Source organism: Canis lupus, chromosome 6 (assembly GCF_011100685.1).
Source record: "Canis lupus familiaris isolate Mischka breed German Shepherd chromosome 6, alternate assembly UU_Cfam_GSD_1.0, whole genome shotgun sequence".
Lineage (NCBI taxonomy): Eukaryota > Metazoa > Chordata > Mammalia > Carnivora > Canidae > Canis > Canis lupus.
The window spans coordinates 17,346,227-17,363,075 of NC_049227.1; the positions used below are offsets into that span (position 1 = coordinate 17,346,227).

Below are 16,849 nucleotides of genomic sequence, written 5' to 3' on the forward strand. Positions count from 1 at the left end.
CCAGGCCCAGCTTCACTGCTTTGGGGTTAGGTACTCACAGTAATCCTTCCCCAAGGACAATACTGAGCCAGATGTGGGTGTTAGCCCCTCCCTGCCCACCTGTTCCTAAGGGAGAGTAGAAGGGCAGTGCTAGCCTGCTGTGGTCACAGCACCTGAACAGTCTGATCTGAGTCTTCCTCGGATGGGCCTGGCCCCAAAGATGGCCACGGAAAGAGGAGGCCGCCTACGTAGAGGCCCTGGGCCAGCTCTTCTAGGAACATACATGCACGGGGCAGTCTCCAAGCTCATTTTTCTGTTTGTCTTTTTTTACTTTCTTACAAAACCATGTGTCCCAGCCAAACAGGACGCTGCAGGCCTTCCCCCAGGCATTGTGGCCTGAGTGGAGAAGCCCCCATGAATGAGTGGCTGCCAACCCCAGAAGAACTGTCTGCCCCTCTGCACAGGGCCAGTGTGAGGAAGGGGGTCCAGTTGGAGGCTCTGTCCTGCCCTCCCCCCTCAGCTGCTGGGAGAGAAGGCGGACCCGGGTCCCCGGTGTTCTTAGAGCCTGTAAGGGAAGGAGGGAGAAGAGGGTCTGAGGGGAGGAGGAAAGGCAGGGGCCCAGGACGAGGCAGGCCAGGGGGCAGGCCCACAATAGCTCACCAAGAATGTGCAATGCTCTCAAACCAATGTGGCGATACCAATGATGACTGCCAGAATGACGACAGTGACAGACACACAAATGGCGATCAAGACTTTCTTCTGTGGGAGAGTTCAGGGAAACAAACTCAGAAGGGGAGGGAAGGCAACCAGGGCCTCAGACTAGAGGGGAGGGAAGGGGTGTCAAGGCTCACCTTCCGAGCCTTCTTCTGGTTCTCCAGGGCAATCTTGACATGTTCCTGCCCGCGTTCCACATAGTCTGCTGAGCTCAGGATGTTCTTCTCAATCCGGTTGATCATCTCCCCCTGCTCAGAGGAGGGGGACAGTTCAGGCAGGTAGGGATGACTGGGGGTGGAGAGCCCATCAGCTCCTCTGCTTGCTCACACTAGCTGCCTAAAGGACATTTTCTGGCAGGAAATGCAGCACTAACAAAGGTGTGGGGGTAGGACCACATCTGACCAAAGTGCACACTCCTGAGGGTGGCTTCCAGGATCCCTTTTATTATGTAGTCCCTTCTGCCCTGCTCCCTTACCCCCTACAACCTTCATTTGCAGTGGTGGCTTGGAGCCAAGCGCCTTAAGAAGCTCATACCTTGTCACAGAGGGTGAACTTCTGTCTCTTTGTAAATCTGTCTGAATTTGCTCATTCTTCTAGGCTTGCCTCTCAACAGCTGTGAAGCCCTCCCCAACCCTGCCTCCTCATGGCACTGCCAGCCTTCAGGTCCTGGTACTCCTACTGAATGAAATGCCTTCCCCATGAATCCCAGCTGCACAAGGGCATTGGCTGCAGCACTAGAGGCCGGCAGCTTACCTCACCTCACACAACGGGGGCAGCAGAAGAACACCACCTCCCACCCCAACCTCATTCAGATCTGTGGAGGCATGCCCCCTAAGGAGCATCTTTGAGTAGAACTCTTAGAGGTATAAGGGTGGATTCTATTGGTGGAGGAGGAGCCAGAGTTGGGCTACATCCTGGGTAGCTCAACTGGGAGACAGGGTAAGATGGTGAGTGTAGAGGAGTGGCCATCTGTGTAATGTGGAGGTGGAAGCAATTCTGGGGCTCAGCTACAGATGGGAGTGAGGGCCAGCCTGGGGGCATGGCCCAGCCTGGAGGGGGATGAAAGCCTCGGGGAGAGAGGCTAGAGAGTGGAGATGGACTGACAGACACAGTGGGGTTTCTGACTGAACACGGTCTCACATCAAGCCCAGCCAGCTGTCTTGCCCACCTGCATCTCCACTTCTGTAGCCAGGAAAGTGAAAATCTCATGAAGTTCACGGATGCTGCGTTCAAGCTGCTGTATCTCACTGTGCCGGGCTGAGATCTCATTTAGGGCCTGTCGAGTCACCTGCGTGTCCTTCAGGATCTGGGGAGCAGATAGGAATGGCCAGACAGGTCACAGGGAATCCAGCAGCAGATCAGAAGTTCCTGTTGAGCTTTCAGGCAGCCCTCAGGCTTAGAACTGGGGCCAGGACCTTGATGAGCGACCCTAGGCATGCTAAGTCATTCCCTTCCAGGCCTCTGTATTCCCTCAATCAAAGGGGACCAGGCCTCAGCGAAGATGAGAGTCCCAGAAGAGGGAGGCTAGCCATGACCACTCACATTGGATACAAACACCTCGCTTTGCCCACTGTCCAGCATCTGCTCCAGCTCCTCATCAGACACCATTCCAGCATTTGCTGTGAAGGAAAAGGTCAGGCTCAGAGCTGGGTCAGGTTACCTGACCCTGTAGGCCAGACACCACAACTCACTGATCTTCAGCTGCCTCCGAATCCGCTCCACATTCTTCTCCCGGTACTCGGACTGCATCAAGTTGCACTTGTTGATGAGCTCCACGAATTGCTGGGACAGGACCCCATGCTGATGATAGAAAATATAGGCTGGGCACCCCGGAAGGATTTGGCCTTAACATCCCCATAAGTATAGGGAGCAAACAGCATAAGCTGTTCTAGGAGCCTGCTGCCTTGACCACCATTCTCTCAAGGTCAAAGCCAAAGCCTTTACTAGGGCTTATAAGGCCCTATTGGACCTTCCCTTCCCCATTTCCCCTCTGACTTTATGTCCTCCAGCTGTTGCCTCACTCGCACCCTCTGACCACAGTGGACTCCTTCCTCCCCCCACCAAAGCCACCCCTACTTCAGGCTTTGGCATTCACTGCTCTTTGGGCCTAGAATACTCATGCCTCACAGAGACATACATACATACATTTATTTATTTATTTATTTATTTATTTATTTATTCACAGAGGCCTTTAAATCTTTATTCCAATGTCACCTTCTGAATGAAGTTTTCTCTACCTTATTAAAACTGCAACCTGCCTTCTCCCGTCACTCTCAATCCTCTTCTCCTCAGTTTTTCCCTTAATACTTAACTACCGTCTGGGCAGCCCGGGTGGCTCAGTGGTTTGGCGCCGCCTTTGGCCCAGGGTGTGATCCTGGGGACCTGGGATCGAGTCCCATGTTGGGCTCCCTGCATGGAGCCTGCTTCTCCCTCTGCCTGTGTTTCTGCCTTTCTCTCTCTGTCTCTTATGAATAAATAAATTAAAAAAAACCCTACGTTCTAAAATAGTGGGCATATTTATTATGGTGTGTGTCTCGCCCCACCAGAACATAAGTTCCATGAAGATTGGGCTCTTTGGTTCACTGCTGCATCCTAAACAGCTAGAAAAGGGCCTAGCACACAGTAGGCACTCAATAAATACCTTTGAATGCTTGCTGAACACCAGCCTTGCAGCTTAGACTAAAGGTATGCCTGGAGGTCAGCCCATTGCCCAGCTCTTACAGGTCCGGCTGGACCCTCAGCCTCTCACACCAATGACTACCACAGTTTCCCCCTGAAACATCCTCTTATCTTGTCCATTCTCTTGCTTCCTTCAATGTGCTCATTCCTTGGAGTTCCTTCCTTAGAGACATATTTGCTCTCCTGCCTTCACCACATCATTGTAAGATACCCAAACTGCCCTATCTTCAATCCAGGGTACTTTCTGGGCCCACCTACACCAACTCTGACCTCCAGGAACTCCAAATTACTCCTCCCTGGGCACCCAGACAAGGGCAGTTAGATCGCCTCAAATCTCCTCACTAAGATGTTGATTCAGTGACCTTCTCCCTCCAGGGAAGTTCCTCTTCTTGATTTCTTGAATTCTGCCCATGGGGCAGAGGATGACCCTGTCATATGGGCAGGAAAGCTCCCTGTCATTTATGACCTTTCCCTCTTCTTCCCTGGGCGGGGTTATTAGCTACCACACCCTACCTGAGTAATGTCTTTGTCATCTAGTCAAGCTTGACTCACCATGTTGGTTTCTAGAAAGCATGCCTTCCACAACCAAGCCCAGATCACATCTGGGGATTCAGCAACTTCTCATGAATGGAGAAGGCGACAGGATGTTAGGTGGATTGGGAGTCAGGAGACTTTGGGTGAGATTTTTTTTCTCTCAGCCTCAGTTTCCCCACTTGAAAATCATTAGGTTGGACTTGATGATCTCTAAGGGCCCTTTCCCCTTACTTTTGCCACCTAATGGTCTATGAAACCCTGCAAAATGTCTTAGTTCTGGGAATAATAAACCCACCTGGGTTTTTCTCATCCTCGTGTTGACTGAGTTATAATTCTCATCAGCTTCTTCATTCTGGGGCTCTATGGCTGTGGGAAGACACAAGGGGATTGGTGGGGAAGGAGATTTGATCTGTGTGGCTTCAGAAAATCATGTGGGAACCAGGACACAGGGCCAGGGCCATACCCCATCCATACAATAGAGAGGTGCTTATCTCCACAGAATTATTTTGGGAATTATATTTTATCATAAATGACTAATTATGAGCCTCTGACGGTAGCTCAAGTGTATTTTTCTTTGCAATACTGAGCCACACAGTCCCCAGATATACCAGGAGCTGGGCAGGACCACAGGGAAGGGTCTGTCTGAGGTCCTAGGGGCTCACCCTTCAGCTGTGCTCGGATCTCCCTCCCCAGCTGTTTGATCTCCTCACGCAGGTTCTGCAGGTCCTGCTTCATACCTGAAGAAGAGAAAGCCATGACTCCCAGACAGCGGCTCCTACCTCAAACCAACCTGCCTGGCCACCACCTGCACGGAACTACAATCCCCACAATCCCTCTGGCTGAGCATGCGTTTGCACTTGGGGTTTCACTCACTCTCCTCGGGAAGGGGCGTGGCCAGGATGGTGACCTGCTGCTTCTCCAACTCCCGGACTTTATTCTCCAGCTTGACAATAGTCTGTCGAATTGTCCGGACCTGGGGAAGGTGACCGAGAGGGCTGAGGGAGATGGGGGATACTCCGGACCGCGCTGCTCCTCGGATCATCCAGCCCCCTCATGAAGACAGGCGGAGACCCCAGCCTCTTACCTTTTGGAAGAACTCCTCGTCCGGGCTCCCCAGCCGTGCCGTGCCCGGGTGTACCACCAGCGCGACCCGCTCCTTGTCCTCATCGTCCGAACTGTCATCCCCCTGCCACGGCCGGGGTGGTCACTGGCATCACTTCCCTGCGGTTGCTCTCTCCCCGCAGGACTCACAGACTTCCGGGTCTTTCCTTCCTAGCCCTCAGCCACCCCTCCCTGTCCCGAAGACCGGGAGTCCTGTATGCCAGCCAGACCCCAGCCCGTCCGCCCACCCCCAGCCCTGCAGCCCCCTCTCACCTGTCTCAGTTCGTGGGTCCGGTCGCGCATGGCGGCCCGAGCTCCCTCTTCCCGGCGCCGGAGCCCCGAGGGCCTCGAGACTAAGTTTGGAACTCCCGTACCCCACTCACACTCTGACACTGACACTTCCCTCCGCCCTCACCCTGCGGACCCCCGGGCCCCCCCACGAGCCACCAGAGGCTCCGTCCCGGGCACCATCCACAGTCAGTGGGAAGCAGCCGACCCCGGGGACCCCCCAAGATTCCACAGGTTGGAATTCCCTTTTCTTCCCCCCCTCCCGTCCCCGTAGCCTCGGCCCCGCCCCTCTGGGATGATCGGGGCATGCGCACGGGGTCGCGTCTCTTCCTCGCCGGAGGGAGCCTGAGGTCGGAAGCTGCGGCGCCCCGAACGGAAGCAAAGCTGCCAGGACGTGAGAACCCGCCCCCTTCGCCGGAACTGTCGCATCTACCAACGGAAATCTAGTTGCCAGACCGGGTGGGAGTGCGTCATTGATACGTAATCTCAGAGGCCCTGCATCTCACATCACCCCATGGTGCCCCCCCCACGTCACATGACCAGCCCGGTCCCACCCTCGCGGACCTCGGAACGTGACACTTTGATTGTCACGTGCCCCGGCGCTGTCAACTCCGTCTCTGGAGCACCTTTCTCCCCACGACGTCTCCGGGACCCTGGCGCCCAAGCTACGCCCCTCCAGCCTTCGCGAGGCGGGGCGGGGGCTGCTGACTACCCCCAGAGACCGTTTGAGGCAGTGGGTGGTAGGACCCTCGCTGAATTCGGCTTCATTTTCTTTTGGGTCCAGGGACGTGGGCAGACGGAGAACTTAGAATTCGGGGCTGTCAGCATCATGGGACCTTGAGATTCAGAAAATAATAAGATCCAGCGTCAGAGAATTGCAGGGTTTTGTAGGCAGAGAATCTGGGGGTGGAAAGTGACCTCACCCAAGGCAGAAATCTCTCCTCCCGCATCCTCCTGGCGCAGCCTCTGACAGGTGGGCGGCTGGCGCCCTGCATGAACACTGCAGTTCCGCCGCACTCACCACCTTCCGAGCATAAGACCATTTCAGGGCAACTAAAGCTGAGAAAAGTGTCTGTATTACATTGAGGAGTCTGCCACTTAACATCTAACTCCCTCCCTCCCTAGCATCTGGGTCTACCCTCTGAAGCCCGCAAAAAAATCTGCACACATTCCCCATTATAGTGGACCGTGGGCTCTTGAGGTCAGGGCGCCGCAGTCTTGTTCTTACCTGAATCCCCAGGGCCTATTTCAGTACCTATCACATATGGGCCCTCAATAAATATCTGTGGACAGAACTTTAACCTTTCATGTATCTGAAGATAAAGCTTGTCTTTTGGGCTTCAGCCTCTCACGGTGACACTGCCCTAGCCCACTAGATGGTCATTCATTCAATGGATATCCATTTATTGGGCACTTATTATGGCCAGAGACTGTTGTAGGGGTCGGAGATAAATCAAGGCCTAACTGACAAAAACCTTTCACTTGTGAAACTTACATTATGTGAGAGCAGTCTCCAAGGCCACAAAGTGAGTCTCAGCATAGCCAGAATAAAAATCAGGTCTCCTGGATCCCAGGACTCTTTCCAGAGAACTTACATGAAGGTTCAAGCAAAAGAAAGACTGGCCCCTCTCTAGTATGTCCTGGTAAGGAAATCTGTATTGTGATCAACTCTGTGATTGAGTTGCTATGGATTTCTGGAAAGTCATGTCTTTGTCTCTGGGCCTCAGTATCCCATCTGTAGGATAGATGGCATAGCAAGATGGAGAGATCATCTTTAGATCATCTTTCCCTGCTCTAAAGTCCATTGATTATGAGGTTGGAAAGTATAAACTGCTGTCTGATTCTATTAGAAGGGCTTTGATCCTTCCCTTCCCTTCTGTCCCCTTCAGAACCCAGCTCGCCTGGGGTAGGGAACAAAGGAGTGAAAATGGTGTGCTGCTCTGATCAACCTACAGGAGAAATGAAGGGTTGGAGGGTTTTTCCAGAGGCCAAGCCCTGCTCCTTGGGGTCTCCTGGAGATCATGAAAGGTTTCCCCACTCTTGGGTCTTCAATGTCAGCCTCCCTGCCTCCCTGCCTCCCTTTCCTTCTTTCTGTCTGTCTGTGTCTCATACTCTGTCTCAAGGGGCGGGGGGGAGGGCAGTGGAAGGGCTTTAGGAACTTGGACTCCCAGTCCTGAATAACTTAATGATCTTGATCTTGAATAACTCGTTGCTCTTCTCTGGGAATTAGTTTCTCCATTTGACAACTTGGTCTGGTGATTTCTAAGGTAAGAATTGAACAGTATCAGGAGGCCTGGTGGCTCAGAGGTTGAGTTGCCTGCCTTCGGCTTAGGTCATGATCCCGGGATCAGGGATTGGGTCCGCATTGGGCTCCCTGCGGGGAGCCTGCTTCTTCCTCTGAGGGTGTCTCTGCCTCTCTATCTCTCTCAGTCTGTGTCTCTCATGAATAAATAAATAAGTCTTTTTTTTAAAAAAAAGAATTGAACAGTATCAAGTGAGGTGAGAAAGACTCTGGAAAGCTCCTATGAACTACCAAGGGTTGCCCACTCTCGGGGCTGTTATGATCATGGACTCCAGCTATCTCTAGGACCACCAGGCCCACTTGCCTCTCTGTTAGTCTCTTGATGGTTTGCTTCTTGGTTCCCAGCTTTGATCTAGAGTTGTTGGTGCCTTTGTTAAATTTCCCAGGACTATAATATTCATTATTGTATTTGTGGTCTCTGGGTGGGATCACAGGGCTTTGGAATGGTGGCTTAAGGTCACAGGAGGCTGAGCTTAAAGCCTCATGGAGTGGTATGTAGAGACAGTGGGGAGCACCGTCTCCTGTGCTCCTGGGGAGCACAGGCCATGCAGGGAAAATAGCTCTGGGGATGGAGCTTCCAGAGCTGAGCCCTTATCTCTATTTCATGGTTTTGGGCGTTATTCCTCTTGGCCCCTCTGAACAACCTTGATGAATGTATTAAGCATACTGGGTCTGGGAGGGGTAGATACTAGGGACGTGTGTGTTTTCCTTCCAGCGTGCAGGAAGGTCAGGCCCTACCCAGTCCTGAGGCATGGCGGTCTGTCCTGTCTTCTCCACTGCAGGTCCATCCTACCAACATCCTACCTATACTGGAGCCAGAAGCCCCGGGCTGGAATCCCAGCTCCTTCACCTCATCACACAATTCTCCAAGGCAAGTTACATAACCTTGCTATGCCTCAGTTCCCTCATTTGAGAAATGGGAACCATAACAGTACCAACCTCATAGGATTGCCAGAAAAATTAAATGAGATGATACGTGTAAAGTGAATAGAACAGAGTGTGGTACAGAATAAATGCTATGTATGTGTTTGCTGCTGTTATATGCTGGTGATGATGGTGATTGTTGCCTGAGGGTGTCAGCAGTGCCAGTGTCTCCGCAGGGATTCCACTCTGTGGGTTGTTCAGATTCTTCTTCCGCTTTCCATCTGTGCCTGACTGTGCATCAGATACCAGGCTAGAGGCCTTGCCATGGTCTGCACGTCTCTCCTGTTTCGCCCTGGATCTGACACACCATATATTTTAAAGTATTATTTATATTTATTTTATATGTTGTCTGTCTTTACCCCTTCCTGTCCACCTACCAGAATATAAGCTCCGTGAAGACAGGGATTTCACCTGCATTATTCACTGCTGTGTCCCCAGTACGTCCAACACTGCCTGGCAAATGGTAGCTGGTAAATAAATATGAATGAATTAATGAATGAAATTACTAATTTAATTTTTATATAGCATTTACTATGTGCCCAGCACCAACATAAGCACCTTGGAAATACTAACTCATTTAATTTTCATAGCAGTTCTATGGGATAGGTACTGTTACTGTCCATATTTTACAGAGGAGGAAACTGACCCACAGAGGTATTAAGTCATTTGCCCAAGGCTTCACATTAGTGCAGGACAGAGTTGGGATTTGAACCCAGAGAGTGGAGCTCTGGGTTCTGTGAGGTTCTCTTGAGCTCTTATCCACTCCACTATGATCCAAGGAAAACGTGGGTTCCCTGTGTCCACCTACCTTTGGTAACTTGCTGCCACCTATTGATGCCCTGCTCATCATCTGTGGGGAGGAGGGGGAAGACTTTGCCTGCAAGACTGAGCCTTCTCCCCTCCTCTGTCACAGGGTCTCTCTCCCACACCTGCTGGGTGGGGCTGACCGCTGGGGAGGCTGTTTGTCCTCTCCCATCTCCCTGTTTGCTCTGTCCCCAGAAGCCAAGGATATTTATGCATGTTTCATATAAAGGGCATCCGTTTATCCTACAAGTCTCTGAGGCTGTTTTGTGCCAAGCCCCCACAGCTCTCTCTTCGTGATTATGTTCATGGCCTGACCTTGACCACTCCCTAGAGTTCTACCTGAGAACTTCTAATCAAACGCTACATACACTCTTGTGACTTTAACTGGCATGCATATGCTAGCTCCCAAATTCGTGTCTCCAGGCCTAAGTTTTCTCCTGAGCTCCAGACTTCTGATTCCACTTGCCTACCGGACATCTCCTCCTGGAGGTCCCATAGGCACCTTAAATTCAACCTGTTTCAAACAGGATGCATCGTCTCCCCCCTGAGACTCTCCTAAACAAGCTTCTGTTTCTCCTGTTGCCTCTCCCTGTGGGTTACTCCCGATCACGTGTGCCATAACCTTGGCCTTGAACTTCATTTTAAAAGTGATGGATCACACAATTTGTCATGATAAGCTCCCCTAAAAATACTAGAAGAAAATATGGGAAAAATCCTTTCTAACACTTGGAGTGAGGAAGCCTTTCCAACTCCATCTCAAAATTCAAAAGCTATAAAAGATTAATACAGTTGTCTACCTGGAAAAAATCTGCATGGCAAAAAAACATTAAAGCAAAATCAAAAGACAAACAACAAATGTAAGAAAAATATTTGCAATTCTTATCATATACAAAGGGTAATCTTTCTACTATTTAAAGAGCTTCCTCATATTGATAAGAAAGACCAACAATTTAATAAAAACTGGGCAAAGAACATGACAGATCACAAAAGAGAAAATATATAAGGTCTTTTTTTTTTTTTTTTTTTTTTTTTTTAGATTTTATTTTTTAATTCTTATTTATTTATGATAGTCACAGAGAGAGAGAGAGAGAGAGAGGCAGAGACATAGGCAGAGGGAGAAGCAGGCTCCATGCACCGGGAGCCTGATGTGGGATTCGATCCCGGGTCCCCAGGATCGCGCCCTAGGCCAAAGGCAGGCGCCAAACCGCTGCGCCACCCAGGGATCCTTTTTTTTTTTTTTTTTTTTTTTTTTTAGATTTTAAAGGTCTTAAACACATATGCAGATGTTCACTTTCACACATAATGAGAGAAATGAAAAGACAATACTGAAATACCATTTTTTCCTTTATTGCATTAGCAATTTTAACCCATTTGTCTGACAAAACACTCTTTTGGCAATACCATGGGAAACTTGTTGGTAGGAATGCAAAATGATACAAATCAGACAATATTTATCAAAATTATAAACTTATGTACACTTTGAATCAGCTTTCTCACTTGTGAAAATCTATCTGAAAATCTATCTGGATCACTTAGCTATTGCTTCCCAGGAAACCACCTTAACACTTACTGGCATAAAATAACAATGATTTATTGTTTCTCCAGATTCTAAGAATGGTCAGATGGTTTTCCTGCTGATCTTACCTTAGATTACTCAAGTGGTAGCAGTCAGCTGGCACCTCAGCTGGGGCTGGATGGCCCGTGATGGCTGTCACTCACTAGTATGAGACCTTAACTCTGATGGCTCAATCAAGGGATGGCTAAGCCACTCTCTCCATGTGGTATTTCATCCTGAGTTTGTTTAATTGTTTGTTTATAGGTAAGCTCTATCCCCCATGTGGGGCTTGAACTCACAACCCTGAGATCAAGGGTTGTATGCTCTACTGACTGAGCCAGTCAGGTCTCCCAGCCTGAGTTTCTTCTTAGCACAGTGTCCTCATGGTTCCAAAAAGGTGAGAGGAGAAGCTGCAAAGTCTCTTGAGACCCTGCTCAGAAGCTGTGTGACATTGCTTCTGCCATATTCAATGAGTCCAAGCAAGTCACAAGTCCATGCCAGCTGCAAAGGGGGGGGAGGGGAGAAACAGAATTTTAATTCACTGTATATTCCTATATTTCCCTATATATCTTTCCTATATTTCACTATAAGAAATGACGTATACATCGGTGTTATTCTTTGGATATTGTTTGCAAATTTGTCCATCAGCAGGTAGGCAGCTGTCAAAAAGGATGAGGATATTCATCACAAATAATGTGAGAGTGCTTTAAAATATCATTAGTCAAATACCAAGATGTGGAATGAGTTATCATGCTACTGTGGTATAAGAAAAAAGTGTTGGGATGCCTGGATGGCTTACTGGTTTGGCGCCTGCCTTCGGCCCAGGGCGTGATCCTGGAGACCCGGGATTGAGTCCCGGGTCGGGCTCCCTGCATGAAGCCTGCTTCTCTGTCTCTGCCTCTCTCTCTGTGTGTCTCTCATGAATAAATAAATAAAATATTTTTTAAAAAAAGAAAAAAATGTGTCAGTGTGTGCATGCATGCACACACGTGTATATGTTTGCTTGTATCGTTAAATCCTGGAAAGTTACAGAAGAAACTAATAAAAGTGGTTCCCTACAGATGTTTCCTGAGAACAAGCTGGCAAGAACAGCTGTCAAAAGTAAGAATGTTCACTGTAAATCTTTTATATTATTTAGATTTTTGAATCACGTGCAAGTATTACCTATTTTAAATAATCGTATCAAAGAAAGAAGGTACCTTTGAATAATTTCAAACAAAGAAATATGTCTTAGTCAGCTTGGGCTGCTATAACAAAATACCACAGGCTGGCAGGCTTAAACAACAGACATTTATTTCTCACGGTTCCGGCGGCTGGAAGGAGAAGATCAAGGGGCCTGAAGATTCAGTTCTTGGAGCGGGGTCTCTTCCTGGATTGCAGATGGCTGCCTTGCTGCATGTTTGCAAGAAGAAGCCCTGAGGTCTCTTCCTTTTCTTAGAACATCTCTAATCCCATCAGAATCTCCACCTTGTAACCTCACTTAAATCTAATTATCTCCCAAGGGCCCCACATCCTGATACCATTACAGCAGGAGGGGGGGCGGATATTAGGGCTTCAACATATGAATTTGGGGTGGAGGGCACAGACATTCAGCCCACAATAGAATACTATGATCAAACTTTCATTTTACAAGGACTCTGCCAGTGGCCATGTGCAGGGCCATACAGATGGCTGTGCCTATGTACGCATGGGGGCTATCACACAAGAGAGGCACCAGCCACATCTTAGACACCTACATATTTGAATATTTATTACAATTGTCTGGCAGATGGAGGTAGAGCATATTGAGGAAGGGATACCTTTTTCTATTTGCACAAAGGCACAATAGGGGTTGGCAATAGCCCTGGTCAGGAGAAGATTGATTGGGAAATCAGTTATGAATCACCCCCTGGCCAAAAATAATGAGGTGATGGGACGCCTGGGTGGCTCAGTTGAGCATCTGCCTTCGACTCAGGGCATGATCCTGGAGTTTCAGGATCAAGTCCCACATCAGGCTTCTGGTGAGGAGCCTACTTCTCCCTCTGCCTGTGTCTCTGCCTTTTCTCTGTGTCTCTCATGAATAAATAAATAAAATCCTTTAAAAAAATTATAATGAGGTGGTTATGGAGCATCCATTAAAGTAACAGAGTCTATCAGACATTGTTGCAGTTTGGAAAAATTGGTAAGGGAATCAGAGGGACCTAGATCACTCCTGGATATCTGGCTTTTGCTATAGGTGGAGGCAAGTTTGCTCAAATAAGAGAAATTATTTAAATAAATCACCCTATAGGGGCGCCTGGGTGGCTCAGTCAGTTAAGTGTCTGCCTTTAGCTCGGGTCATGATCCCTGGGCCCTGGGTTGAGCCACATCAGGCTCCCTGCTCAGCAAGGAGCCTGCCTCTCCCTCTCTCTGCCCCTTCTTCTTATGCTCTCTCTCTCTAACAAATAAAATCTTTTTAAAAAAATAAAATAAATTGCCTATTAGGAAATGTAAAAATACTATTTATAGAAATATATACTAAAAAAATAAAAATAAAAAAAATAAAATAAAATAAAGAAATATATACTGCCTAAATAAACCTTTTAAAAATATGTTAATAGGGTCTCCTGGGTGGCTCAGTTGGCTAAGTTAGGGTCTGCCTTTGGCTAGGGTCATGATCCCAAGGTCCTAGGATCAAGCCCTGCATCAGGCTCCCCCTGCCTGCTGCTCCCCTGCTTGTGCTCTCTCTCTGTCAAACAAGTAAATAAAATCTTTTTAAAAAAATGTTAATGGGGATCCCTGGGTGGCGCAGCGGTTTGGCGCCTACCTTTGGCCCGGGGCGTGATCCTGGAGACCCAGGATCGAGTCCCACATCAGGCTCCCTGCATGGAACCTGCTTCTCCCTCTGCCTTTGTCTCTGCCTCTCTCTCTCTGTGACTATCATAAATAAATAAAAATTTTTAAAAATGTTAATGTCTTTTATGACAGAACATTTTACTTTTTAAAAACAGATTTTATTTACTTATTTTAGAGAGGGGGGAGGGGGCAGAGCGAGAGGGGAGAGAACATCTTAAGGAGATTCCTGCTGAGTGGGGAGCCCGATGCGGGGCTCAATCTCATGACCCTGAGATCATGACCCGAGTTGATTCAAGAGTCAGATGCTCAACCAACTGAGCCACCCAGGTGTCCCATGACAGAACATATTAAATTTTATTGAAATATTTTTAAAGAAATCCAAAATTAGGGATCCCTGGGTGGCGCAGCGGTTTGGCGCCTGCCTTTGGCCCAGGGCGCGATCCTGGAGACCTGGGATCGAATCCCACATCGGGCTCCCGGTGCTTGGAGCCTGCTTCTCCCTCTGCCTGTGTCTCTGCCTCTTTCTCTCTCTCCGTGTGACTATCATGAATAAATAAATTTAAAAAGAAAAAAAATTAAAAAAAAAAAGAAATCCAAAATTAGTGGGTAGATACACCATGTAAATGAACAGGGAGAGTCAATATTGTAATGACATAAGTTTTTCCAAAATATTTCTCCAAAGTCAGCACCATGATTCAGTCTCTGCTGCATGATGTGGACTCTGGTTTGGGTGGTGAGAAGGGCTGGAATAAGGTCCCTGGGAGCCAGATACCAATTGGCTAAGAGAATGTTTCAATAGTGTAGGATTTCTGCCGGGACTGGATCCCAGCTCCTGCCTGGAATAAATTACTTAAATTCTTATGTTTCCGTTTCCTTGTCTGTGAATGGAGATAATGGCAGTAACCTCTGATGGTTGTTGTGAAGATCAAGTAATACACATAAAACACATAGAACCGGGCTTGGCACATGACCAGCACTATGTAAGACCCAGCTCCTACCATCACTACTATTATTCAGGTTATTGACATATTCACTTTCCAGGTTCACGATGGTTCAAATGGGCTGTGGCAATAGGGAGAAGGCTTGTGCAGCCAAATTCCAGAGCCCTGATGAATAAAACTTGAAAGCTGGATATGAGGGATGGAAAAACAGGACAACAATGCTCTTTCACATCTGCTTCACTGGAGATTTTCTAGTTGCAAATGGCTTCCATGCTCATTTTCTCAATAAACCCTCACACTATGCTAGGGTGGGGTGGGGGTGGCGAATATCACAGCCCATTTTGCAGATTTGGAACCTAGGACTTAGAGATATCAGGTCACTGGCTCCACAGGCTGATGTTTGTCTTACTCATCACTGTATCTGCAGCACCACAGCATAGTCCTGGCACAAGGAGAAGGTTCTCAATAACTACTCACTGGTTAATGGATGAATAGGTCAAACGGGTATTCATTCTTCTGTTCCTGAGCATTGCAGGTGTGATAGACAGGTCCTATGCCAGGTACCACAGGGAGGCAGAGATTGATCACGTGGGATCCTTGAACATGAGGCACTCAGATTCAGAGTCCAGTGGGTGGACTTGTCAGCTACGTATAAATTTCTCCACCCGGAGTACTGAATCTTCCTTGAAGGACAGGAAGTAACCCAAGCGCACTGCAAAAATAAGCCTGGGCCCTATTAAATCACTGAGGGTTGGGGGATGTTGTTATGCAGCGTAACCTAGGCTTGGCACTGCCTGGATACACTGTTATTCCCAAACTTGACCAAACATAAGAATTTCTAGAGGTAGTTGCTCAAAAACCTGGATTCCTGGGCTGCAACACAGATCTACAGTATCAGAATTTCCAGGGAAGCACCCTGGTAATCTGTGTATGTAACAGGCTTTCTCTTCCGACTTCAGAAGGGTTAGGAAAGACTGAGCAGCTAAACTTGAAGGACAGGTAGGAGTAAGGCTTGGGGGTTAGCCCCAGTGGCTCAGCGGTTTAGCGCCTGCCTTCAGCCCAGGGCAAGATCCTGGAGACCCAGGATCGAGTCCCATGTCAGGCTCCCTGCATGGAGCCTGCTTCTCCCTCTGCCTGTGTCTCTGCCTCTCTCTCTCTGTGTGTGTCTCTCATGAATAAATAAATAAAACCTTAAAAGAAAAAAGGAATCACTGAACCATGAGAGGAATTACGATTGCTCCCACATGGTATATTCTTGTGTCCGTTTTTAGAGCCACAGCCAGATTTAAGATGTAAACCTTTCACTCATTCATTTATTTAACAAATATTTTGGCACATTCTGTGCTCTGGGTGCCATCATGCCACTGGAGAACTAGCCATGAGCAAAACAAACAAAAGTTCCTGCCTTCATGGAACTTATTTCCTTTGTCCTTTTTTTTTTTTTTTTTAAGATTTTATATATTTATTCATGAGAGACACGTCGAGAGAGGCAGAGATACAGGCAGAGGGAGAAGCAGGCTCCATGCAGGGAGCCCGATGCTGGACTCGATCCCAGGACCCCAGGACCATGACCTGAGCCAAAGGCAGACACTCAACTACTGAGTTATCAGGGCACTCGTATTTCCTTTGTCTTTATGCCTGGGGCATGAAGGAATATGCCATTCATTCATTCATTCATTCATTCATTGAGATTTTTAGTGAACATCTGCTTTGTACCTGACCTTGGTTGTTGGAGAGAAGCAGACATGAGTCAGGCCTGGTCTGGTCTAGTGGAGAAGCTGACTCAGCCCACACCTCATGAGGTTGTTTGCCTAGACTGCTGGGAGAGGCCTAAAGGATGGGAAGTCTGACTATCCACGAAGGGGCAAAACAGAAGCAGGCGGAGGAACAGCAGAGGGAAAGACCCCGAGGTGCCTGGGGTCCGGAATCCCTTGGTGTGGTTAAAGCTTAGGGTCTGCAGCCCAGGGAGGGAAGTGGTAGGAGAGAGGAGGTGAGGGTGGTGGGATTCAAATACCAGGGCAGTGATACGGAAGGCCATGGGGTGGGGATGGGGGTGGGGGTGGAGTCGTTGGGGTGGGGGATTGATATTATCACATCCCTTTAAGGGACAATCACTAACACCTGGGGAAAAGACTGGACGCGCAGGGCAGGGGCTGCAGGTGGGAAGACCACAGAGAAGGCTGTTGTGATACCCCAGGTGAAAGCCAGTGAGAG

The 16,849-nt window shown here is 48.6% G+C and overlaps 1 protein-coding gene across 1 annotated transcript; it reads right to left on the reverse strand.

Moving 5' to 3' along the window:
* Positions 1–284: 284 nt before the first annotated feature.
* STX4 (syntaxin 4) lies at positions 285–5,659 on the reverse strand. Its single transcript, XM_038539759.1, has 11 exons — positions 5,281–5,659; positions 4,991–5,092; positions 4,780–4,879; positions 4,569–4,643; positions 4,202–4,272; positions 2,385–2,493; positions 2,236–2,312; positions 1,862–1,999; positions 831–941; positions 640–738; positions 285–544 (listed from the first exon to the last, which is right to left on the reverse strand). The coding sequence occupies exons 1-10, from the start codon at positions 5,308–5,310 to the stop codon at positions 658–660; spliced, it is 894 nt and encodes a 297-aa protein (XP_038395687.1). The 5' UTR covers positions 5,311–5,659; the 3' UTR covers positions 285–544; positions 640–657.
* Between the last annotated feature and the right edge of the window lie 11,190 nt (positions 5,660–16,849).